At 36.0% G+C, this 21,496-nt stretch overlaps 3 protein-coding genes across 6 annotated transcripts; 1 reads left to right on the forward strand and 2 right to left on the reverse strand.

Moving 5' to 3' along the window:
- Nucleotides 1-630: 630 nt before the first annotated feature.
- On the reverse strand, nt 631-8,840 carry LOC112167072 (succinate-semialdehyde dehydrogenase, mitochondrial). Its single transcript, XM_024304033.2, has 20 exons — nt 8,399-8,840; nt 7,326-7,439; nt 6,926-7,025; nt 6,670-6,718; nt 5,777-5,864; nt 5,567-5,677; nt 4,927-4,989; nt 4,718-4,828; nt 3,937-4,002; nt 3,756-3,833; nt 3,573-3,650; nt 3,357-3,423; nt 2,659-2,744; nt 2,498-2,530; nt 2,334-2,366; nt 1,968-2,068; nt 1,722-1,807; nt 1,497-1,603; nt 1,327-1,404; nt 631-951 (listed from the first exon to the last, which is right to left on the reverse strand). The coding sequence occupies exons 1-20, from the start codon at nt 8,486-8,488 to the stop codon at nt 913-915; spliced, it is 1,578 nt and encodes a 525-aa protein (XP_024159801.1). The 5' UTR covers nt 8,489-8,840; the 3' UTR covers nt 631-912.
- Nucleotides 8,841-12,297: 3,457 nt separating this feature from the next.
- LOC112164507 (ALA-interacting subunit 3) lies at nt 12,298-16,718 on the forward strand. The gene is made up of 8 exons (XM_024300718.2): nt 12,298-12,810; nt 13,575-13,633; nt 13,724-13,798; nt 13,887-14,000; nt 14,131-14,201; nt 15,008-15,308; nt 15,560-15,849; nt 16,430-16,718. Exons 1-8 carry the CDS (start codon nt 12,726-12,728, stop codon nt 16,482-16,484), a joined length of 1,050 nt encoding a protein of 349 aa, XP_024156486.1. The 5' UTR covers nt 12,298-12,725; the 3' UTR covers nt 16,485-16,718.
- On the reverse strand, nt 16,656-21,085 carry LOC112164506 (ribosomal RNA large subunit methyltransferase I). 4 transcript variants are annotated; one of them, XM_040506195.1, is made up of 9 exons: nt 20,896-21,000; nt 20,398-20,495; nt 19,543-19,768; nt 19,352-19,486; nt 18,833-19,055; nt 18,484-18,670; nt 17,916-18,100; nt 17,510-17,647; nt 16,656-16,923 (listed from the first exon to the last, which is right to left on the reverse strand). In XM_040506195.1, the coding sequence occupies exons 2-9, from the start codon at nt 20,408-20,410 to the stop codon at nt 16,795-16,797; spliced, it is 1,236 nt and encodes a 411-aa protein (XP_040362129.1). In that variant the 5' UTR covers nt 20,411-20,495; nt 20,896-21,000; the 3' UTR covers nt 16,656-16,794. The 4 variants fall into 4 exon arrangements, with proteins under 4 accessions (XP_040362129.1, XP_040362130.1, XP_024156483.1 ...); XM_040506196.1 differs by having other exon boundaries at nt 20,434-20,495; nt 20,896-20,999; XM_024300715.2 differs by lacking the exon at nt 20,398-20,495 and having other exon boundaries at nt 20,896-21,084.
- Nucleotides 21,086-21,496: the final 411 nt, after the last annotated feature.

Genomic DNA, 21,496 nt, shown 5'->3' on the forward strand with positions numbered 1-21,496 from the left:
TTTGAAGCACTTAAGTACTTAACTATCAGCCACAGTAGATGCAAATCCAATGTCAAAATCGCAAGGCAATACATGTCAGCTCTTGCTTCATTCCATCATACATCTTCATCTTAACAGAGTACGAACCAGGTTGAGTAAATCCAGGTAATTCTTGTGAGTGGGCAACCATGAAATCATCAATTGAATGGAGAATTTCACAAATGGTCATTCAATTATGACTCATTCGACACTTTGGTTACTCAACTTTCAAATATATCATTTTGGTCACTCAACTATTACTCTATCAATCACTTTAGTACCAAATGGGCACTTTGTCTCACTCAATCACTTCTCTCATTCATTCCAATTCATGATTCTCATTGTGGATGTGCCCCCCGAAGTATGACACGTCAATCACTAATTTCCCGCTAGAGATTGGTTCACCTGTAATTTTGATGTTTCTTTTTGTATTGGTTTTGTTTGATTATCAGCGCTTACCTTAAAAGAGATTTTCTCATGATGTATATAATTTGGGAAATTTAAGAGGGAGAGGAGACGAGAATATATTATTGTCTTCTTCCCCTATGACTTAACAGGGTTTTCGAAAGAGGTAAAGTAGTAAATAAAAATTTATAAAAATTAAGAGAGGTCTAGATGGTAAATTAGAAAGTCTGAATAGAACCACACTTTCAAGTTGTGCAAAACGTTGAAAGAAAAACAAATTGTAACAGAAACATGATTTAACCACTCTCTGTTCTTGCAAAATTACATTAACACTAAGAACTTGCAGTTCCGCACACTAAAGCCTTATTCTTTTTGCACAAAATTACATCAAAGCTAAAACACTTATTTTCCAATACAACACATTTTTGGAGTCAAAAAGGTTACGTCAGGTTCCAACTTGTGTTTTAAGCTTGCAAGGAACAAAGCACATCACTTGCTGCTCATATTTCCCAGGCACACGTATTTAACCTGCAACAGAGGATTAAGAATTGCCTAAGGATCACACGTGGAAGTTGTATGATATCATGTCATGCATAGACCTTGTCTATAGATACAGTTTAACTTCTGTATTAATATGGTAGGAATAGTATACAATAATTGAAAGAAATCTGTATCAATGAAGGACTAAAGGAGAAATAAGAATATCAGGACCGGCATATGTAGTATAAAGGGAACCACACAAGCATCTTTTCCTAGCACTTCAAAGTCATGAAATGGTACTTTGATTTTTAGGTTATAGTACTCTGTAAACCCATGGAGTAAACAGGTTCTAACAGCTATCAACATTAAGAATTTTATCTCTCTTGCAAGTATAATGAAAGGAGTATCGTTCGGTCCACTTACTTCCAAATATTCATCCATTCCATACTTGGAACCTTCTCGTCCAAGACCTGACTGCTTGACACCTCCAAAAGGAGCCACCTTCATTGATATGAAAATTACGAATTAATCAATTCGTAATTTGAAGAGTAAAAATAAATGGAAACTGTCGGCGGATGCAATGTAGGACCCACCTCTGTTGAAATTAACCCTTCATTGACACCAACAAGTCCATATTCAAGAGCTTCAGCAACACGCCATGATCGTTGTACATTATTTGTAAATATGTAAGCAGCTAACCCTGCATATGCATGCACATGTGAAGATCAAGGGAAGACATGATTTAAATGGATAAAGCATCATTTTCTCCAAGTTTTTAATGGAGGTATCAGAACATGAAAGGAAGCTCAAAAGATTACCTGCATTGGTATCATTGGCCATGCGGAGAGCTTCATCCTCAGTTTTGAAACGCAAAACAGATGCGACTGGTCCAAATATTTCATCTCTGAACCAAGACAAAATGTTAAGTGCACAGGTACCCTTGCTATCATCTTATCCGCAATAATGAGTGTCAAGGTTTATTCATTAACAATCAAATAATACGACAACTTGGTTATGGAAATTAAGTATGGCTAACATATGGTCAACTGTATTCGAGGATGTACCTTGCTATAATCATATCACTCTTGACATCACTGAGAACTGTAGGCTCATAAAAGGTCATTCCAAGGCTATGCCTTTTGGCTCCAAGAACAACTTTTGCTCCCTTCAAAAGATCAATATAATAGAAAGCAAGTCAGGACTGAGTTTTGAGAAAAGTAACAATCATTAATGTTGAATAAACATGATGATGTGAAAACTGGTGGACTAGCAACATAACAGTGAAGTGCTTAAAGGTTGATTACTTTTTCATATAATAGATCTAGTTCTAAGTTCTAACCTAGTTGAATGTCAAAACAAATTCTTTTACCAATTGTTCTTAGCTAAAGCACCACCATCAGAACAAATTACATAGAAATGTAGCGACTAACCTTTGATGTAGCATCTTTGACAAATGACTCGACCTGTAATGAACATACACAAATTAAAAAGAAAAATTAATGAAAGGAGGATCACAAACCAATTCAAAAGAGAGAGAAAAAATCAAGAGGATGAAAAACAAAATGAAAACTACAATTTGGTAAAGAAAACAAACCTTTTGTACTGCTGCTTCATTGATTAAAGGACCCTGCACGGAAATGAAAACAATAAGTTGAACATATATAATTCAAGGTCAGCAACTCCAAGAATGTGATATGGAACCCAGTAAAGCAACCACCAAAAATTTGACAGACACTGCATGAATCTTGAGACTACCTGGGCCACTCCTTCACTAAAGCCATGCCCAACTTGGAGCTTCTGGACAGCTTTTGTAAAAGCATCCACAAATTTCTCATAGATACCTAAACAGATGAAAATGCACTTAGTAACCAGCTTTATTAAGTGCTATAAATTGCTAAGCCAAAAAACCACAATTATAACATAACATACAGTCAAAAGCTTAATTTTGTATACACAACTACATGTGCATGAGAAATTTCAGTGTTATAATCAAAACCTACAGCACCAATATCAGAAGTGCCCACTCCAGTACGCATATATAAACAGTTTTTTTTTTTTCTAAAAAATCTCAAAAAGGAAAAGAAAGACTATATTCAGCAACAATAGTTAGTTTACCATTCAAATTCAAAACAATACAAGATGTCCTTCAAATTCAAAATCTTTTGGTGTTACAAAGATCAGTAAGCATATTCTTCTAGCAAGGACTGTATTAAATTAGCAGGCTGCAGCTACTTCACAATGTTTTACTACACTTCCTACCAGATAGTGGCTGCTGCTGCATGATCAAACAGCACCAGAGCTTCCGATGTTTTTTTGGAATATACATCAATGTATAGTCTTAGCACCAGATCATTCACTCAACTAGGAAAATTGTACAAATCGAACAGCAATATTGGCTTAAAACAGAAAGCAAAAAGGTTGTAAATTATTAGTTGAATGTGGTTCCATCATACCTTCTTGTACCATAATCCTATTAGCACAAACACATGTCTGTCCAGTATTACGGAACTTTGCTCCAAGCTGGAAAAGAGAAAGAAAAAAAAAAAGGACTCTTGCATGATTCAGCCAATGAATGTAACGAAAAGAAAAAATCCTTGAACCCAGAAATACAGACCAAAAATAGAAATGAAATCTCTACTAAGACAGTTACGATGTATACAGATACTTACAGTTCCTTTTACTGCCACATCCAGGTCTGCATCATCAAAGACTATGCAGGGTGCATTGCCACCAAGTTCAAGAGATACCTAAAATAGCCAAGAGAAAGAAAAAAAGGAAAAGGAATTAACCACATAATGGTTCCTCGAGCCTCACTACAGCATATATCCTGGTCCTACAGCCTATATCTTTACCTTCTTAACAGTCCCAGCTGCACCAGCCATCAACTTCTTTCCAACTGCTGTTGAGCCTGTGAAAGTGATTTTTCTTACCTGAATGAGTTGTATAAAGCACTCATGGTTAATGTATTACATTTATTATAACTACACATCTCAACAGGAAAATTGCCATTATGGGTATTAAAATGTATAAAACCTGCGGACTTGCAAGTAAAGCGTCCCCAATTGCAGAAGCATTTCCCATTACCACATTCATCACACCCTATATCGAAAGGGTAAATGCATTAGAAATGGAAGAGGGAACAAAGGTCCATTGCAATGAGCCAATGACCGATGACTGGAGCAACAAGATAAAATAAAATACAATTGGAAAACCAACATTAGAAATGACTTAAGATCAACAAGTAGCAACAACAGAGTAGGTTTATATACCATGACATGTCTGCTAATCCAGGTTTTTCTTTTCGGACAATATTTAAAAACTGGCATACAGATTACTGAAAAGAAATTGATGATCGAGTCTCCAAAAGGATATTTAGTCAACTATTTGTTATCTCCAGGGATTGAAGATGAAAAACCCACTTTCTGATCAATAACTCAAAATCGCAAAAGTTTTTCCCAACATCAACCATTCATTGAACTGCAATACTTAAACTATAAATACCTAAGCTTTTATCTGTGTAGTCTCTCAAATTCTAAAGCAACAGTCCAAGCCATTATATTACCATTCATAAACTCTAAACAATGATTCAACAGAACATAACACTTGTAGCAAAAAGCAAGAAATTTAGTCATTTCCAGCACGGAACGACTAATGACACTCCATAATTACATATCAAGCATGTGGATAACAAATAATCATCCAAGAGATATAAGAGCAGCCTGCGGTTAGAAATATTACCCGCAAGGCCAAATAAAGAATCAACTCACTTTATACTTAATAAGTAATTAAGAAGCGTAAACGACAGAAATATTACTGGCGGTATTCCAGCTTGCAGGGCAAGCTCAGCTGCTGCTAAGGCTGTGAGGGGTGTAAGTTCAGAGGGTTTAATGACCACTGTACAGCCACATGCAAGAGCAGGACCAACCTGAATAAAGTGAGAGGGAGAAGAAGAGATCTTGTAAATGAGCCGTACACTAAGTCGGAAGGCTATTCTGCAACATCAAATAGTTTTAAAAAAAACACCTTGCGGGTAATCATAGCCAATGGGAAGTTCCAGGGAGTGATTGCACCAACAACACCTACAGGCTGCCAGAGAAAATTTTATCAGAGATGAGAGGATAAAGTCATAAAACAAATTCACTCCCCTGCCCTCCACCCAAATACTTTATACTAAATATCGATAATAGCAATCTTAAGAACCCTGCAGTTCCGCATTGGAGGGATTTATTAAGAATAATGATCATAAAGTTTCTATCCTTTGTTGGCTGAAATTGGGAGATCTGTTTGCAGTGGAATCAGGTTTCTACCCTATGAGGTCGTAGATGCCACGAGGATATGACTGAGACAACAATATCAAACTGATGGGTAAAAGAAAAAAATTATTAAAAAAAAGGTATATACCGAGGAATCCCCCTCCCCCTCTAATGCATAGTGGCACCTGTCCTAGGTCTTCATAGTCAACTCAAAGAATCTTGTACTTATGTGTTTTGTGATGGTTTAACATCAACAGAAATGTATAATTGTCTTCTTTCCTTTTTCATTTTTTAGATTAAAGATTCATTTATCAAACCCCTGAATATTTCCCCAACAATTGATTATTGAATAAACTAGTTCTCATTAGGAGTATAGGACATCAAACCATCAAAGAAACCTATAATATCACCTGCTTTAAAACAAGCATCCGTCGATCAGCCAGAGGCGATGGAATTATATCACCATATACACGTTTTGCCTCTTCAGCAAAGAACTCAATAAAGCCAGCTCCATAGGTCACCTGTACTATCAGAGGTCATGACATCTTGGTAACTGTAAGTAAAATGCAATGCTAGAGGTAATTGCTAAAATTTCTTATATATAGTCTGAAATGTGATACCTCACCCATGGCTTCTTGTAAAGGTTTCCCTTGCTCCAGGGTAATGAGTTGTCCAAGTTCTTCTTTGTGGGAAATTAGTAGATCGTACCTTAAAAGATGGAAGGAATAAAGATTTTCAACAACTGTATGATATTTCCCAGCATCCTAATGCAGTATTGAAGAGTAACAAGTAGAGCTCCAAGAGAGCAGGAACGAGTAACCACACTACATGGAAGTACAGAGTCCACCTTCAAACGACTCAATAACTAGTGCTCGGATATCAAAAACACTATCAACCACATTAATTCAGGTAGGTGGTCTAACTTTGAGTTTGATGCGAAAGCAAGAACATTGCAAATTCAACACAAACATATAAGCGCACAAGAATTGCCTAACAAATGCAGCGAGAGTACTATATGACAATACTAATATTCAATTTCATGGGAAATACTGCTTGGGTTATATATAATGATACTAATATCTTAACACAAGTGAGAAATAATCAGTTACTTCCCACCACTTAGCACTAAGCACTAGAATTGTATCAATCGTGATATGTTACACCAGACAAATGTGAAGCTCTATCTTTGTATATAATATTGCCACATAGATTCAAGGAAAAGTTCATCTGGAGAATTGGTTTCTGATCAGTTAAACATTAAGATCCAATAGCAGTACCAAGTAACAACCCCATTCAAAAATAAATAAATGCAAATCATATCACCAAAAATTCTCTGCAGATAATGACAAAAACACAACTACAGTTTGTTAAGTACTTCCTCTGTTAACTTTGTACTTAAAATACTGAGTAAGTTTGCATAGCATTTAGGAAGAATCCCTACTACAATATACTAACAAATCAAATGAATAATTTTACAAAGATGAGATATAGAGAACCAGGGCAGGAATTATACCATTTCCTTAAACATTTGCTCCTTTCCACATTAGTGACTTTGCTCCAGGCTATATACAGACAAAAAGTTTAAATACTTGAATTAGTAACTGAAATTTTCACAACGTCAAGCTATGTTAAATATGATCAGAAATAATCTACAAAATATTATACACTAAATACCATATAGTTCAGTTCATGCTAAATTGAGCAAATAAATCTACAAACATCTAACTTAAAGTTTTAAACACAATGTGAAGAGGTCAAAAGTCCCGTACAACTGAATGCCTCGGAGGCTGCAGATATTGCATCATTTGTCTCATTTTGACCCATGCATGGGACGGTTGTTATGACATCACCAGTTGCTGGGTTGTGAACCTGCAATGTTATGAAAAAGAAGTGATATCAGGAAATTGACAAGATTACGTTTCAGATCAAAGAAAAAGAAGAAGACCAAAAGTGCAGCAAAAAGGTCGGTGAGGGGATCTAGTTATAACAAATCTTGTAATCAAGAGAAGTGCTGCTTCTTTCTTAAAAAAAAAAAAACAATAATCAACGAAAAAGATATGAAGCATGATAGAACAATATTCAGTACTAGATAACAAGTGTAGACTTTATTGTAAATATCATCTAAACACATAGGCATTAGAGGAAATGAAAATGGTTCTTCATTCATACCTTTATAGTGTTCCCATCATATGCATCAGACCATTTCCCTCCAATAAGGGCCTGACTACGTAATAGACCAGCATCAACAAGCCGAGAAGCAAAGCCTTTTGCGTCCATGCTAATCTGACATCCAATTCCAGCAATCAAATTTCATTATATCCACAAGTACGAGTAAAAAATTCAAAAATAAATACTATAACGAGGAAAAACTCAAGTGTTTGCTCATTTTGCAAGTGGCCTTTTAACTATCAACTTTGGATTTTGAAGTGCGAATGATAAAAAACGCAAGGGTCATGAATCATGATAAAGAGTATATTAGCATTTTGTGGTTCCAATCTAAATGTGGCCCAAAACCCTGGCAACATCCATAGTTAATCCAACCCATTATTTACACACATAAGCAGCTTTGATCACAAACACAACAATCAAAGGGTGTTCTAGAAACATATAGAAATTCGAAATTAAAACCCAGACCACTATTGTCAACCTGATCAACCTTACTCAAATCAACCTTCAATTTCTATCAAAACCCAACTCAAATTGAAAAAAAAGTTCATTCCTTTCATCAACATTCACAATAAAAAACAATCACACACTCAAGACATACACAGAAATGAATGGACTTGAGAGGGAAAAAGGACCATCACTTGCTCACTTAATCAAATTGATCTCCAATTTCTAACAAAACCCAACTCAAATTGAAAAAAAAAAAAAAGTTCCATCTTTTCACCACAATTATTTTCACACACGTCCCACCTCTGATCACAAACACAACAACCAAAAGGGTGTTCTAGAAACATTCAGAACTTTCAAGAGAAAACCCAGAACGCCATTTCTACGTTCTATCAACATAGAAAATTGATCTTCAATTTCCAACAAAAACCCAACTCAAATTGACCAAAGTTCAGACCTTTCCATCAACATTCACAATCAAAACAATCTAAATCTATAGACTTTGAGAGAGGAATACAAAGACCATTACTCACTCACTCACTAGTGCTCAAGTTGCAGCGTGGGGCTCTCTTGCTCTCTAACCCCAATATAAAAACACATAATCAGAGATGACTGTGGGGGGGGCTTACCTGGCGAGCAAAGAGAGGAGTCGAGGCGTGCATGGAAGGCAAATGTGAGACGAGCTTGAAGGGTCGAGCTGCCAACATGCGTGCCGCCATCACCGCAATCTATCTTGTCTCTTCTTGCTTCGAGGAAACTCCCTACCCTGTGCTCTTCTCTCTATCGTCGAGCTCTCGAGACTCTCACTCACGGAAACTGAAGCACTCCAGACTCTCTCTCTTCACGTTTGGCTCTGTTGTCGCGGTTTATGACATCTGTTGCACGCCCTGGTTTATATAGGGGGTCGTCATTTTGGGCTTTGTTTGGATGACTACGGAGGCCTATTCTGTTGCTGGATTGAAAGGGAAGGGAAATCCTTTCGCTGTTCTATTCATTTTGATAAAATTATCTGTTTCGACTGACGATGATCAACTGACACGTACTGTTTTTTGCGTAAGAAGGAGACAGACTCCTATAGGCTATAGCCATTCACATAAATACCCTTCATCAATGTGAAAAAAAATGTCGTCAAATTAGATTAAATGTTTTTTTTGTGCAGTGACAAAAAAAACTGCACAAAAAAAAATTAGGTGACTTACCAAGTTTATTTAGCAACGTAGCGAATGATGTAATAATCTTCAATTCATTCAAATTTGGAACGACGAGTGAGAATGGCGTGGAAATCTTTTACTCGCTCAAATGGTGCACTATAATGTCTATGAACCAAATGGCATTGATTAACACCGATGGTTATACTTCAATCAGTTGTCGGTCTAGCCACTAAGTTAATTTAATGGTTGTCGATCAGTTGTCAATCTTCCGCAAAAATGGTGAAAGATATGTAATACAATTGTGCTATTAGACGTTTAAAATCGATATAGATGGGGTTGTGATGGATTCCACAATTTGGTCTAATAGTAAGATTTACCTCTCTGGCATGAGTTTCCACCTTTTTGTTATTGTACTGAAGCTAAGACACTTCTTCTTAGAGCAAGTTCACCCATTGGGTCACCAAGTCACCTACTATTCACTGCTTTTTAGTGTATATTTTCATTCTCTGGGTCACGAAATACACTGTGCCCGTGACCCAGGATACGAAATACACTGTGCCTGTGACCCAGGGCACGAAATACACTGTGCAGGTCACCATGGTAACCCAAAACACTGTACAGGTTGACCCAGGACACGAAATAAACTGTACCCGTGACCCAGAGGGTGAAATTAACACTAAAAAGTAGTGAATAGTGGGTGACCTAGTGACCCAACGGGCGAACTTGCTCTTATAGATTTTGGTTTCAAACATATATAACACTTCACTAATTCTCACCTCAACGATATATCCCCATGTGCACCGTGTTGTCTACTAGTACATCACACCAATACTGCCATTATAGGGTCACTGTGAACCTCTCTTAGAGCAACTCCAATAGATTCCCTATATTTTGATTTTTCTCTACTTTAGGGAAAAATGAGCATTTTTTGCTCCAACAGATTCCCTATAACTATCTCTATTTTAGGGAAAGTGAGGAGAGAGAAAACCAAATTCCTTATATTTACAGCAAACTCCAAAATTTTAAAGAAGAATATAGAGATTTTATAGATTACTGTAAACTAGGGAATTTGTTGGAGTTGGAAAAGAAAAATAGGCTAAATGTTTGACTTTTGCTTCTCTATAATACAAAAATTATAGAGAACCTGTTGGAGTTGCTCTTAGAGGCTTAATGTACTTGTTGGCATATTTCCGATCCACACTATGAGATATTGTTGTCTTGGGCTTAAATTACAACATCATTTAATTTTTGATAACTCAAGAGTGCGTCTTTCTTTAAATATGCTAATTACTTCACTTATCTTTACTTTTATCTAGAATTTTATTTGCACTACGTAGTGTGTGTGCCTCACACTTCCTCGCTCGGAATTTTCTATAGATCAAAGTTGTGCAGGTTATTATTTCAAAATCTATAGGAATGTTTTATATTGTTTCTTTTACTCTTTAGTTGGCGAAACATAATTTTTCTTCTTCTTTGGAGAAAAGTATTTAAATATTTATTTTTTTAATTATGTGTTTATTATACTCTTTAAAATTGCATGCATCTAAAAACTTTAGAATATACACGATCGTAAAGTTTAGCAATATCCTAATAAGATACATCTTTATAGATAATACAAACTAAAATGAAAAGATAAAAGATCCATGATAGAGTGTAAATGAAGAATGGAAAATTGTTGAGTCACCAAATGAAAATGCTAACATCACACGAAATTGAGGGGCCATCATGCTTCTATATATAAGTGTGGTCTTCCCCATATGATAAATTTATCTTTAATTTAACGTAGTAATGGGGGGTCTCTTCGCTTTGAACAAGTAGCAAGCTAGCCTACTTCTTTGACGCTTAGAGGTCGCATTTGGACCTGGATTTGTATTCATGACTGCCATGGTATATATTTATCCCAAATAAGAGAAAACCAAAATTCATCAATTATGGTTTGGGTTTTTTTCTTAGTTCAAGACAAACAGGCTACCAACCAGTAGCACTCAGATCACTTTCAGAAGACGATTAGGGTCCCTCATTGGTTTTTCGACGCTCGTTTTCATGTTCTTTTGGGTTGTACAATGTACATATTTGCATGTTGTGGCAAGGGATGGTGCCACTATATAAACATGTTTGTCGATAAAATGTGAGTATCTTTTTATTTTATTTTTTATAAGAGATTTGACGCCTAATGTTCGTCGAAAAAGTGTGTCACCTTTTGACAACAAAATTATAATGGCAAAGATGTGTCTTTTTTTTTTTACATGGCAAAGATGCATTTTTTCTTTAATATTTTTTGATTGGGTTCTACGACGGATTTTCCGTCAGTAGAAGTGTGTCACTTTTTAACGACAAAATTTTATTGGTTTCTTTTATGAGAGGGTTTTACCGATAAAGTTCTCTCGACAAAAGATGCATCCTATTTTCTATTATTCTTTTTCTAAGACTTTGGGTGACAAACGTTTGGGTCAGTGCAAGTGTTTCACATCTTGGTGACAAAATTTTGGCAATAGTTTTTTATGGGAGGTTTTGTATCGATAAATTTTGCATTAGGAAAATGTGTATACCTTTCTATTTTTTTTATAGGAGGCATGTTGTAACAAATTTATCATTGGAAAAAAATGCGTCTTTTTTTAGCATTAACATGATTGCAGAGTATAAGTGCATATCGCTTAGTAGTTACTTGCAATTCTTTGTTGTTACTCGTTCTCCTACTATCCTTTTACAAAATATCAAAACCACCTCATCTCTTGGAACATAAGCAGAAATTCAAAATTACTCGTTGATCTATTTAACTCTTCTTCAAGTATAGGTAGTGTCTTTTTTTTTTTTTTGACAATGCAAGTAGTGTCTTTTTGACAATCCAGTAGATTGAAACCACAACATCATAAACTTTATTAGAATTTGATTTCAAGAGAATGGTCGGTAAGTTACCAGCTATCAAAGTGTTAAATTATTCTCCAACAAAAGAAAAAAGTGTTCAATTATTCTCACTTACAGAAGAAAAGAGTATTGCTCGAGCATAAGAACCAAGAATGACAAATTAGTACATCTAAACTAAATTGTAATCCATAAATAAAATCACTACAACTTTTACTTGATGGTCGAGAAATGAGATACAATGAAAATGAGGTCTTTATCCCTAAAGCCGTATCCTATAATAACGATATTGCCATTTATGTTGTCTTCATAATGATTTTGAATCATTATTTCCACTTTACTCCAGTTTAGGCAAGTGTATGTCCAAATTCTGGCAAGTAAAGCCCCTAATTACTCAATACAAACCCGAATTATATAATTTAATTAACAAAGAAAAGAAAAAAGAAAAAACAGAGTAGGGAAATTCATTGGAAACCCACATGATAAAGATAAACCGTGTTGTTGCATTGTAATAGTTTTGACATTTCCAAGTCCAACCATGATGATCTTTCCCATTCTCTCTCTCTGATAATATTTCCCCTCTATTCAGGTCTTCCTTCTTCTAGAAAAAAACCCCAAACAAAGAGAGAGAAGAGGCTCGGTCTCGCCGGCCACCTTGTAGAGAGGGAAAGAAAGAAAAGAAAGAAAGAAAATTGCTTTCTTTTTCCCAATCCCTCTCTCTGTAGAAAAGTCAATTCAATCCCACCCCCTAAACCCATTTTTTATTTCGAATACAAAAACACAGGTACAGCAAACCAACCCCATAACCCACTTCTCTCTACCTCTCCGTCTCCCTCGATCACATTCGCCAAAACCCATCAATTTGATCATCTGGGTTTGTTTAATTATCGGAAAAAGGTTGAGTCTTTGCTGCGGAAAAAAAAGAAGCTAGGGTTTGTATCTGATGAGTTCCAATACGGCGCCGTCCAGCTCAGCAGGCGCTGGATCTGCCGATTCAGCAGCTACCAGGAGGTCCAAGCGGCCCAAATGTAAATTTTTCTTCCCAAAGATTTTAGATTTCTGCTTCTTCTGGGGTTTTGAGTTCATATTGGAAATACCCAGATGGAGATTTTGTGTGTTTCTGCCTTTGTGTTTCGGTTTTTGATTAGCTAGATGTTCATATTTGTTAGGTTTAGGAGTTTTCTTGAAGTGAGTTTTTGAGATGGTTTCGTGTTCATTATACTGAATTAAGAAGACTCAACTTGTAAAGATTCAAGAAACAAGCTCTGGTGGTTTTAGAATGCTAAACATTAAGTTTGAGGCATATAACATCTGGCAGCCTAACATAGATAATGGACTATTACTGTAATTGATTCATGGAAGATGTGGTAACTGGTTTTGGAAATCTTTATGTGATTCCAGTTGACCTATGCGAAAGACTAGTTGATGTGACATAATTACCGATTGCAAAGAGCCCTAGTTTTTAGTGCCTTGTTCAATAGTATCCCCGTAGCTAACGTAGAGTTGGGCTTGGAATCAGAGTACACGTAAGACAACACTGAGAATTGAGGGATTATTGATGAACTAATGTAGATGGATATGCCATGTGCATAGAGTTTTCGGCCAATGTGTGAAATCTGACTACAAGCTAGCGTGCTGATATTCATAGGATATTTTACCATTGTGTTCTTGTTCTTCACTTGACCAGCATGCAAAAGCCAGATTCATGTCTTCATACTGCTTCTATTAGGTCTCTTAGTAGCCTTATTATTAATCATAAACTGAGAGGTATCTTGAAATTTAATCCTTTCAGATTCCAGATTTACTCAGCAGGAACTTCCAGCATGCAAGCCAATTCTCACGCCAAAATGGGTAGGTTTTTAGCAATAAATTAGATGTCTGCTTAGTATCTGTATACCTGTTAAAATTCCAACTTAACTCTTTTTACACTTGTGCTTGTAGGTCATCTCAGCATTCATGCTCGTTGCAATCGTCTTCATTCCCATCGGAGTTGCTACCCTATTTGCTTCCCGAGATGTATGTTCAAGTGAAACCCAATTTGATGCATAACTGTCTATTCTATTCTAGTTCTACATGTATTTGATCAGGAACATCTTTTTATCAGGTTGTTGAAATTGTTGATCGATATGAAACGGAGTGCATACCACTGTCCTCTAGGAATGATAAGGTCAAATACATCCAAACCCCAGGAAATAAAACATGCAGCAGAACTCTGACGGTAAGACCTTTAATTAACATCAAAGGACTGTAATTTTCCCATATGTGATTCATATTAGTGTAGTAATGTGTGCATCTGTATCTGAAATTTAATTCTCATGTAACTGATTGATCTCCCGTTGTTTTTGAAGGTAAAAAAACACATGAAGAAGCCTATATATGTATATTACCAGCTTGATAATTTCTATCAGAATCATCGCAGGTATGTCTACTATCTTATCCACATTCTCCAAATAGTGTTTAGTTCATATGATTACTGCAATACAGTTTTCTTTTGGAGAGTCAACAGAAGGTGAAGTTCAATGTAATGTAGTGCGTCATAGAGTTTTGGGAATTGATATTTGTCGTGCATATATGTCAATAGGTAGAACAGTGTCCAAAGAAGTATAGAAACGACGTGTGGTCCAAGGACTTTGGTGGCATGTTTATTTCATTAAATGTAGTAGGAAAAACAATATTGGGGTAACCCTTCTTTTAGTAGATGATAAATGTTGTATGTCATGCATTTCTATAGTAGATGATAAGTGTTGTACCTCATGCATCACTTTTTTATAGTAGTATCTAACTGTATCAGTGCAGACAAGCATTCATGGGGCTGTTTGTACTGCTTTATTGAACTTTACTGTTGTGGCAATAATAGCTTCATGCCACGGGTAGTTTGCATTCTTTTGTTCTTTCTAGTATATTGCTCGCAGAAGTATAATTTAGGAAATATATGCAAATGAATCTCTGATGGTTGCAACATGAATATGTTAGCTATGATAGTTGCAACATGAAGCCGTACCTGATGGTATCCAGTTACAATTTTTTTTATTTGTAATTTTTTTTTTTAATCCTAGAAATGTGATATTAATTTGGGTTTTAGATACCCCAGGATTGTATGCTCTCTCTCTCTCTCTCTCTCTCTCTCTCTCTCTCTCTCATGATTGTTGTTCGTGTGCCCTATTTTTCCCGCTACTGCAGCATAGCATATTCATACTAGTTTGATTGTGGCATTCTATATTTCAGGTATGTTAAGAGCCGAAGTGATAAACAGTTGAAAGATCCAAACTCTGCAAATACAGTGGCTGATTGTAAGCCTGAAGACAAGACAAATGGTGCATCTATTGTACCATGTGGGCTCATAGCTTGGAGTTTGTTTAATGACACTTATACATTTTCCCGCAACCAAAGCGAGCCATTGCCGGTGAACAAGAAGGGTATTTCATGGAAGAGTGACAGGGAGCACAAATTTGGCAAAAAGGTCTTTCCTACAAACTTTCAGAATTCAACTCTTAAAGGTGGTGCGACTCTCAATCCATTGATTCCAGTAAGTTATTTGCCACTTCTCTTCTCTACTGTTGACATTGGATTTCCACTATTTCTCTTGTGCATCGTTGAAAACTCTGAAACTCCAGTCAAGTGTTTTTTGTACGCTTTAAAATAAGGAAAAGACGGGTGGTATCAAATGGAAGGATATATGTGGATATATATATCATATATTCTTTTAATAGTTGATCAAACAAACTGCTTTTATAAGAAGGCAAGTGCTTAACCAGTTTGATATGTTTTGTTCAACAGTTGAGTGAGCAGGAGGACCTCATTGTTTGGATGAGAACTGCTGCATTGCCAACATTCAGGAAATTATATGGGAAGATAGAGGTGGATCTTCAGCAAAATGATGTCATACATGTGACATTGGACAACAATTACAACACATACAGTTTTAGTGGAAAAAAGAAGCTCGTACTTTCTACCACTAGTTGGCTTGGTGGCAGGAATGACTTCCTTGGCATTGCTTATCTCACTGTTGGCGGGTTGTGCTTCTTTCTGGCGATGGCTTTCACAATTGTATATCTTGTTAAACCAAGGTAAATCCTAAACCTGTTCTTCCTACTTCTATTATGCAGTAATATTAAAGGCTGTCAACAGATTGCGTTGCATGAACTTGTCAGCTTGTGCCATAATATCTTGTATGCTTGTCTGACCCGTCTTTATGGGATAAGCCTTAATAGAAGAAGTGTTTATATGACTTCATGGCCAACTGGTTGAACAGCTCAAAATTGGGGGTTGAGAGGACTAGTCAAGTTAGAAAGATGTGGCTTTCCAAGTCTTGCTGTTTCTTTTTGATGATCTCTAATTTTGGGGAATGGGGGATTCAACTGGGAATATTGAGTATTAGGGTAATTGCTTATGTAGCAACCCTACTGTTGACAGTGAACTTGTAGACATTTGCTCTGCGGGTTATGGGCTGTGGGTCTCTTTTTGCTCTCAAGTTATACTCTCTCACTTTATAGCTAGTGCACCCTTCCTATGCCTTGCCTTTTATGTCTGAAACTCGGAATTACCTAATCATGCCTTTATCCACATTTCAATTCATAATTTGAGTAAGGGTTGGTTCTGATTGTGATATATGGACCCTTAAACAATGACTGATCCTCTTCTTTTCAGGCAACTTGGAGATCCTTCCTATTTGTCATGGAACAGAAATCCAGGAGGGCACTAAGCGTGCTTAACTGCTCATATCAACAGCTTGCCTTGAGCATTTCCTGATGGCCTACTTAATTATGTGTATATTAATGTTATCATCAATATGGGCAGTACATATGATTTCTAAAAGCATTTTGGTCATTTGGAGTTTTCTTCACCCCCCCCCAAGATTGTTGAGAGCACAACATTATGAACTTTCCTGTATAATTTCAGAAATAGTGTTGATTACATCTAAAGTTTGATCTGCGAATTGATTACTTTGTTTAAGCCCTGTTGAAAATTGACTGGCATTTGATCTTCTTCTGCCCGTGTAAAGATCGTGATTTTTAAAGCACCCTCAGGAGAATGTTGGAAAGGTATTTGCCTTCTGGGTAGGATGGGTCAATGGTATGATCACATGCTGCTCCAGCATCCCTGAGAACGGTTATTTTTCTACCTGCTGCTGATGCTGCACTCTGATAAAAAAAAAAAAAATTATTATTATGTTGGTGAGAGATGCTTGGCAGTACCGGTAGCTCATTTTCCAAAGCTTAATTAGCAATTTGATTGAATAGCAGATTAGCAGCAGAGATTATCTATACTATTAAGAGAATCAGAAAAAATCATCTAGGAATAATAAAGTCACTTAACAAAAAATAACTGATTTTTTTTACCAAGTTACTCTTAATGTATTAAAATACTTTGAATCAGAAATAATCATCTAGGAATAATAAAGTCACTTAACAAAAAAAAATGTACAGGAACTGTGGAGGGTGGAAACTCCCACTATTTTTTAATACCTCCCCACACACTCTTAAAAAAAAAAAAAAAAAAAAAAAAAAAAAACAACTTTCCTGCACTAGGCCTAAAGTAACCAAATTTCATTGTGGACAAAGCACAAAATTGATTCACATTCTGTTATAACAAAATCCAGAATCTTATAACAACTCGAAATTTAGTAGTCTTAACTTAACAGGAGATTCTCAAGTTATAACAGAATCTAAGAAGAAGATGAAAGTGGAGGCATGATGATGGTGCTAGCTGCAGAAAAATAGAACTTGCCTGAAGAATGCGCAAGAACGTCCCACTTTGGGTCATCGCTCCTGAACACGAACAAGTCATGAGAAGGCCACCTTTCCTTGTCAATTGCATTGCTAATGAATTTAAATTTCTATACATGCCTGATGCATTTTGTAAAACCTGGATTTGATAATGACCAATAAGTACAAAAATAACACAATTCACAATAAACATGCAGAGGAAGCTAGCAATAAATTGAGTGAAATTATTGGTGTATTCAGACACCAAACATGGTACACAGTGTGTGCAATATATCATTTTTGAAAGAAAAAGTGCAAGATCCACATGCACAAACAAATTTGAAGTCTGCCTGTATGAATGAATGCAACTTGAATACATGCTATGATGGAAAAAAATTTTGATTAGAGAAGGAACAAAAGATTGGTACCTTCTTTCGTGGTGCTAGTTTAGGAGGATCTAAGATGACAATATCAAATGATTCATTCCTAGAAAGAGCACCCTTCATAAACTCACTTGCATCTTCTTTCACAAATGATATTATTCCTGGATCCATGTTGTTAAGAGCAATATTTTCTTTAGCTAGTTCGATTGCACCCAAGGATGAGTCAACACCTGATGAAAAATATTACAATAAAAAAAAGAAGCCTAAATTAGCATTGAAGATGATATCTTAAGATGTCTCGTTCCGATGAATTTATTGAGTTCTAGATCTGTTTTGGGACCAAAGAACCAAACATTCATTTAATCTTCTTAAAAGAACCAAAGTTTAATTTTGACTATGTCACTGCTATAAAGTTATGACTCCATGAAGTCATAATGACAATTCTTTATCCCCGAGCATGGAATTGTTAAATGAAATTGCACAGTTAGGCTTCTAAGCCTTAATAGTCATTACCGAGCAAAGGAGGATGAAACAACTAAATTGGGACAGAAGTCAATAACCAATGCCAATACGGTAAGGATTGAAACCAAAAACTTTCAACAAAATTTTATACCTGTGACATTCACAGCACCACCTCGTGCAGCATTTAGCGCAAAACCACCACTATAGCAGCAGATATCAAGAACTTTCTGATTGTCTGAAATTGTTGATATGAATTTGCGGTTTTCACGCTGATCAGCATAGAACCCTGTCTTCTGCCCTTCAAGTGAAATGGCATAAAAAATCCCGTTTTCCATAACCTAAATAATGCAAGATCAGAATACTCACACGCAACAGATCCCATAAAGCACCAAAGCAGAAGTATAAAGGAATTTCAAAATCCTATACCAGTTTCTGGTTGTGTGCGGTGTGCGGGGGGTTTTATCAAACCACTTTTTGATTAGAATATGGAGATATCCTACCTTTGTTCTCTGAGGGCAAATAGATGGATCCATTTCCTTCAAATTTGACACATCCAATCCTTCTTCTTTTAAAATTTCCACAGACGGTCTCCAGTTGAAGTGATTAATTTCATTGATTCTACCAACACAAGCCTCTATTTCTGCTTTGTACTTCTCAACCCAAGCGGCAGATGATGCTATTACTGCTACATCTCCAATAATGTCAATTATTAGGCCTGATAATCTGTGGCAAAAGAATTGATAACAAATTGACAGTTAGTGAACTAGTATCTCCATAACAAGTCTGTACACACACACACACACACACACACATATATATATATATATATATATCTTAAAAAGATAAGAAAATCAAGAATGTTGAAAATAGATATGCACATGGATTTTCTAACAAAAGACAAGAGAATGGTCATCTCACACTGAACTTAAATAGCAATTGATTTTACAGATACAAGAGATGCTATGCGAAGTAAAGAGAACACTAATCAAAGTCTGAGTAGATATCTCAAAGTTGAATACCTGTCTCCTTCACTATTGACAAGACGAAATGCATTTGTACTAGCTGATGGAAGCCCCAAACTCTTACGTAGCTCTATAGCTTCATTAATTCTTGTCTCAAGCAGTTTCTCCATATTCAATGCACATGAACAATCCCTGTTACAGAAAGATTAGCAAATGTGATAATTTCAAACTGCATATGTAAATATTACCTTATTGCTTCCTCATCCAGTTGCATAAGCCGGACACAGAACATGGAGGCTGAATTATACATGCCCCACCCTATTGGCTTTTCTGCTCCATCAGCTACTAGCACAACATCTCCAGTTCTTGGTGGTGGTCTCCCAATTATTCTATCAACTGCTCCACTATAAACCATTGGACTTCCATCCTTGAATAGTTGTGTCTTCCCCTTCTTGAGTACAACCCTCGCAACACCTGCCAAGCCGGATCATCGCAATGAAGTTCAACAAATTTTGACTAAAAAAGAAAAAGAAAAAAAGGCATTTCATGCATCAAAGTAAAGCTCAAGAGAACAATAAGTAGATCTCTTCCTCTTGCAGATGGAATTGATTGCTCTAAGTAAACATGGAAACTTTGAAATTTAGTTATTTCTTGCTGATGCAGCAAGTAGGAGGATGGATGTCAAATTTAAAACGAGAAAAAGAAAAGTTAGGAAGAACAATACTAACGAAATCATACACGAACATGAAACAAGTTTCTCAACAAAGAAAACAGAAATATGTACCCAAAAAAAAAAACTCTGGGTGACTTATATTGTTAAAGCCATTAGAAAATCCTATGTCAACTTCTTATTGAGTTACATGAAAAGACTGTCTCTAGATTAGAATAAGCAAAATATATTGTTCACAAAATAACATAGATCACATATTTTCAACTTATCGTCATTTTTGCGCTGTTCATTATCTTTTGCCAAATATTCTCTGTAGCTAGTCTGAATATGTAAAAGAAAAGAATAGAAGATATGAAACTAATCCAACCATCCACATTTCATGAGATTTCCCAGCATTTTCCCACATCCACCAAAAAGAAGAAAAAAAGTAAACCTTGCACAATCATCCAATAAAAATGATATTGAATACCATTTCTTGTATTCAACCAGTCACCGAAACCACCTGCAATTGATCACAGGAATACCTTCTAGCTGCAAAAGATATCCAAATTTCCTTATCAAGCAACCTATGTAAGAAACAAATTTCACCTTATTTGAACTATTGGGTCTGGAGTCTGGCTCGAAATAAATTCAAAAGCCAAGCACTTTGACACGTTGCCAAATTGAATTGGTATAGAAACCACATTATCAAAACCACAGAAACAGCACAGGCATACAGTGTTGGGTTTCATAAAACTAACAAAAAAACAGAAACTTTTTTCTTCCGTACTTGTTCCCCATTGCCCATGACCCTATTCTAAATTGCAGTTCTATTCTAGTAAGAAGGTAATCTCACACAGACCCAATAAGCAGAAAGGTTCAAACTTTCAGTGATTCACATCAAAGTAAAACTACCCTTCTGGAAAGAAGCTTAACAGAAATAGAGAAAGACCTTTGGGGTGAGCAGAAGCAAGTTCTTGAAGGGTAGTGGTGGTGCATGGTAAGGAAGTAGAAGTAGAAAGAGACTTTATCAGGCGGGCTGGAAAATGCTGCATCACTTTTTTGAGCTCGGAGATGAGTGTTAATGGATTTTTTGGTAACCGTCTTCTATGAGCAAAAACAGGTTGCTACCGGGTATGGGGCAAACCCGGTTTTCCCAAATAGTAATTGGTCGGATTCATAAACCCTAAACCTGTCCGGCTGTCCCTTTATCAAAAAAAAAAAAAAAAAATCCTAAACCTGTGAATTAATTAATTAATATTATTGTTTAGAATAAAATGAATCTCATGTTGTTGTTGAGTTGTGATTTGTTTGTTATTTACTGTGTAGGTCACAAACTCAAATCTCACTGACATTATGTGAGAAATGTTTTCATGTTTATGCCACAAAAAAAATTTCATGTTGTTATTGTTAGTACTTGCTTATATCTCTATAGGAATGGTTTCTCTATGCAATTCTATCTGGCATCTTTTGGTATTATGAACTCATTGTTACTTAATTATACCGAGTTTTAATTCGATAAGTACAATGATTAATTTAGAAAAAAAGACATT

Source organism: Rosa chinensis, chromosome 5 (genome assembly GCF_002994745.2).
Source record: "Rosa chinensis cultivar Old Blush chromosome 5, RchiOBHm-V2, whole genome shotgun sequence".
Lineage (NCBI taxonomy): Eukaryota > Viridiplantae > Streptophyta > Magnoliopsida > Rosales > Rosaceae > Rosa > Rosa chinensis.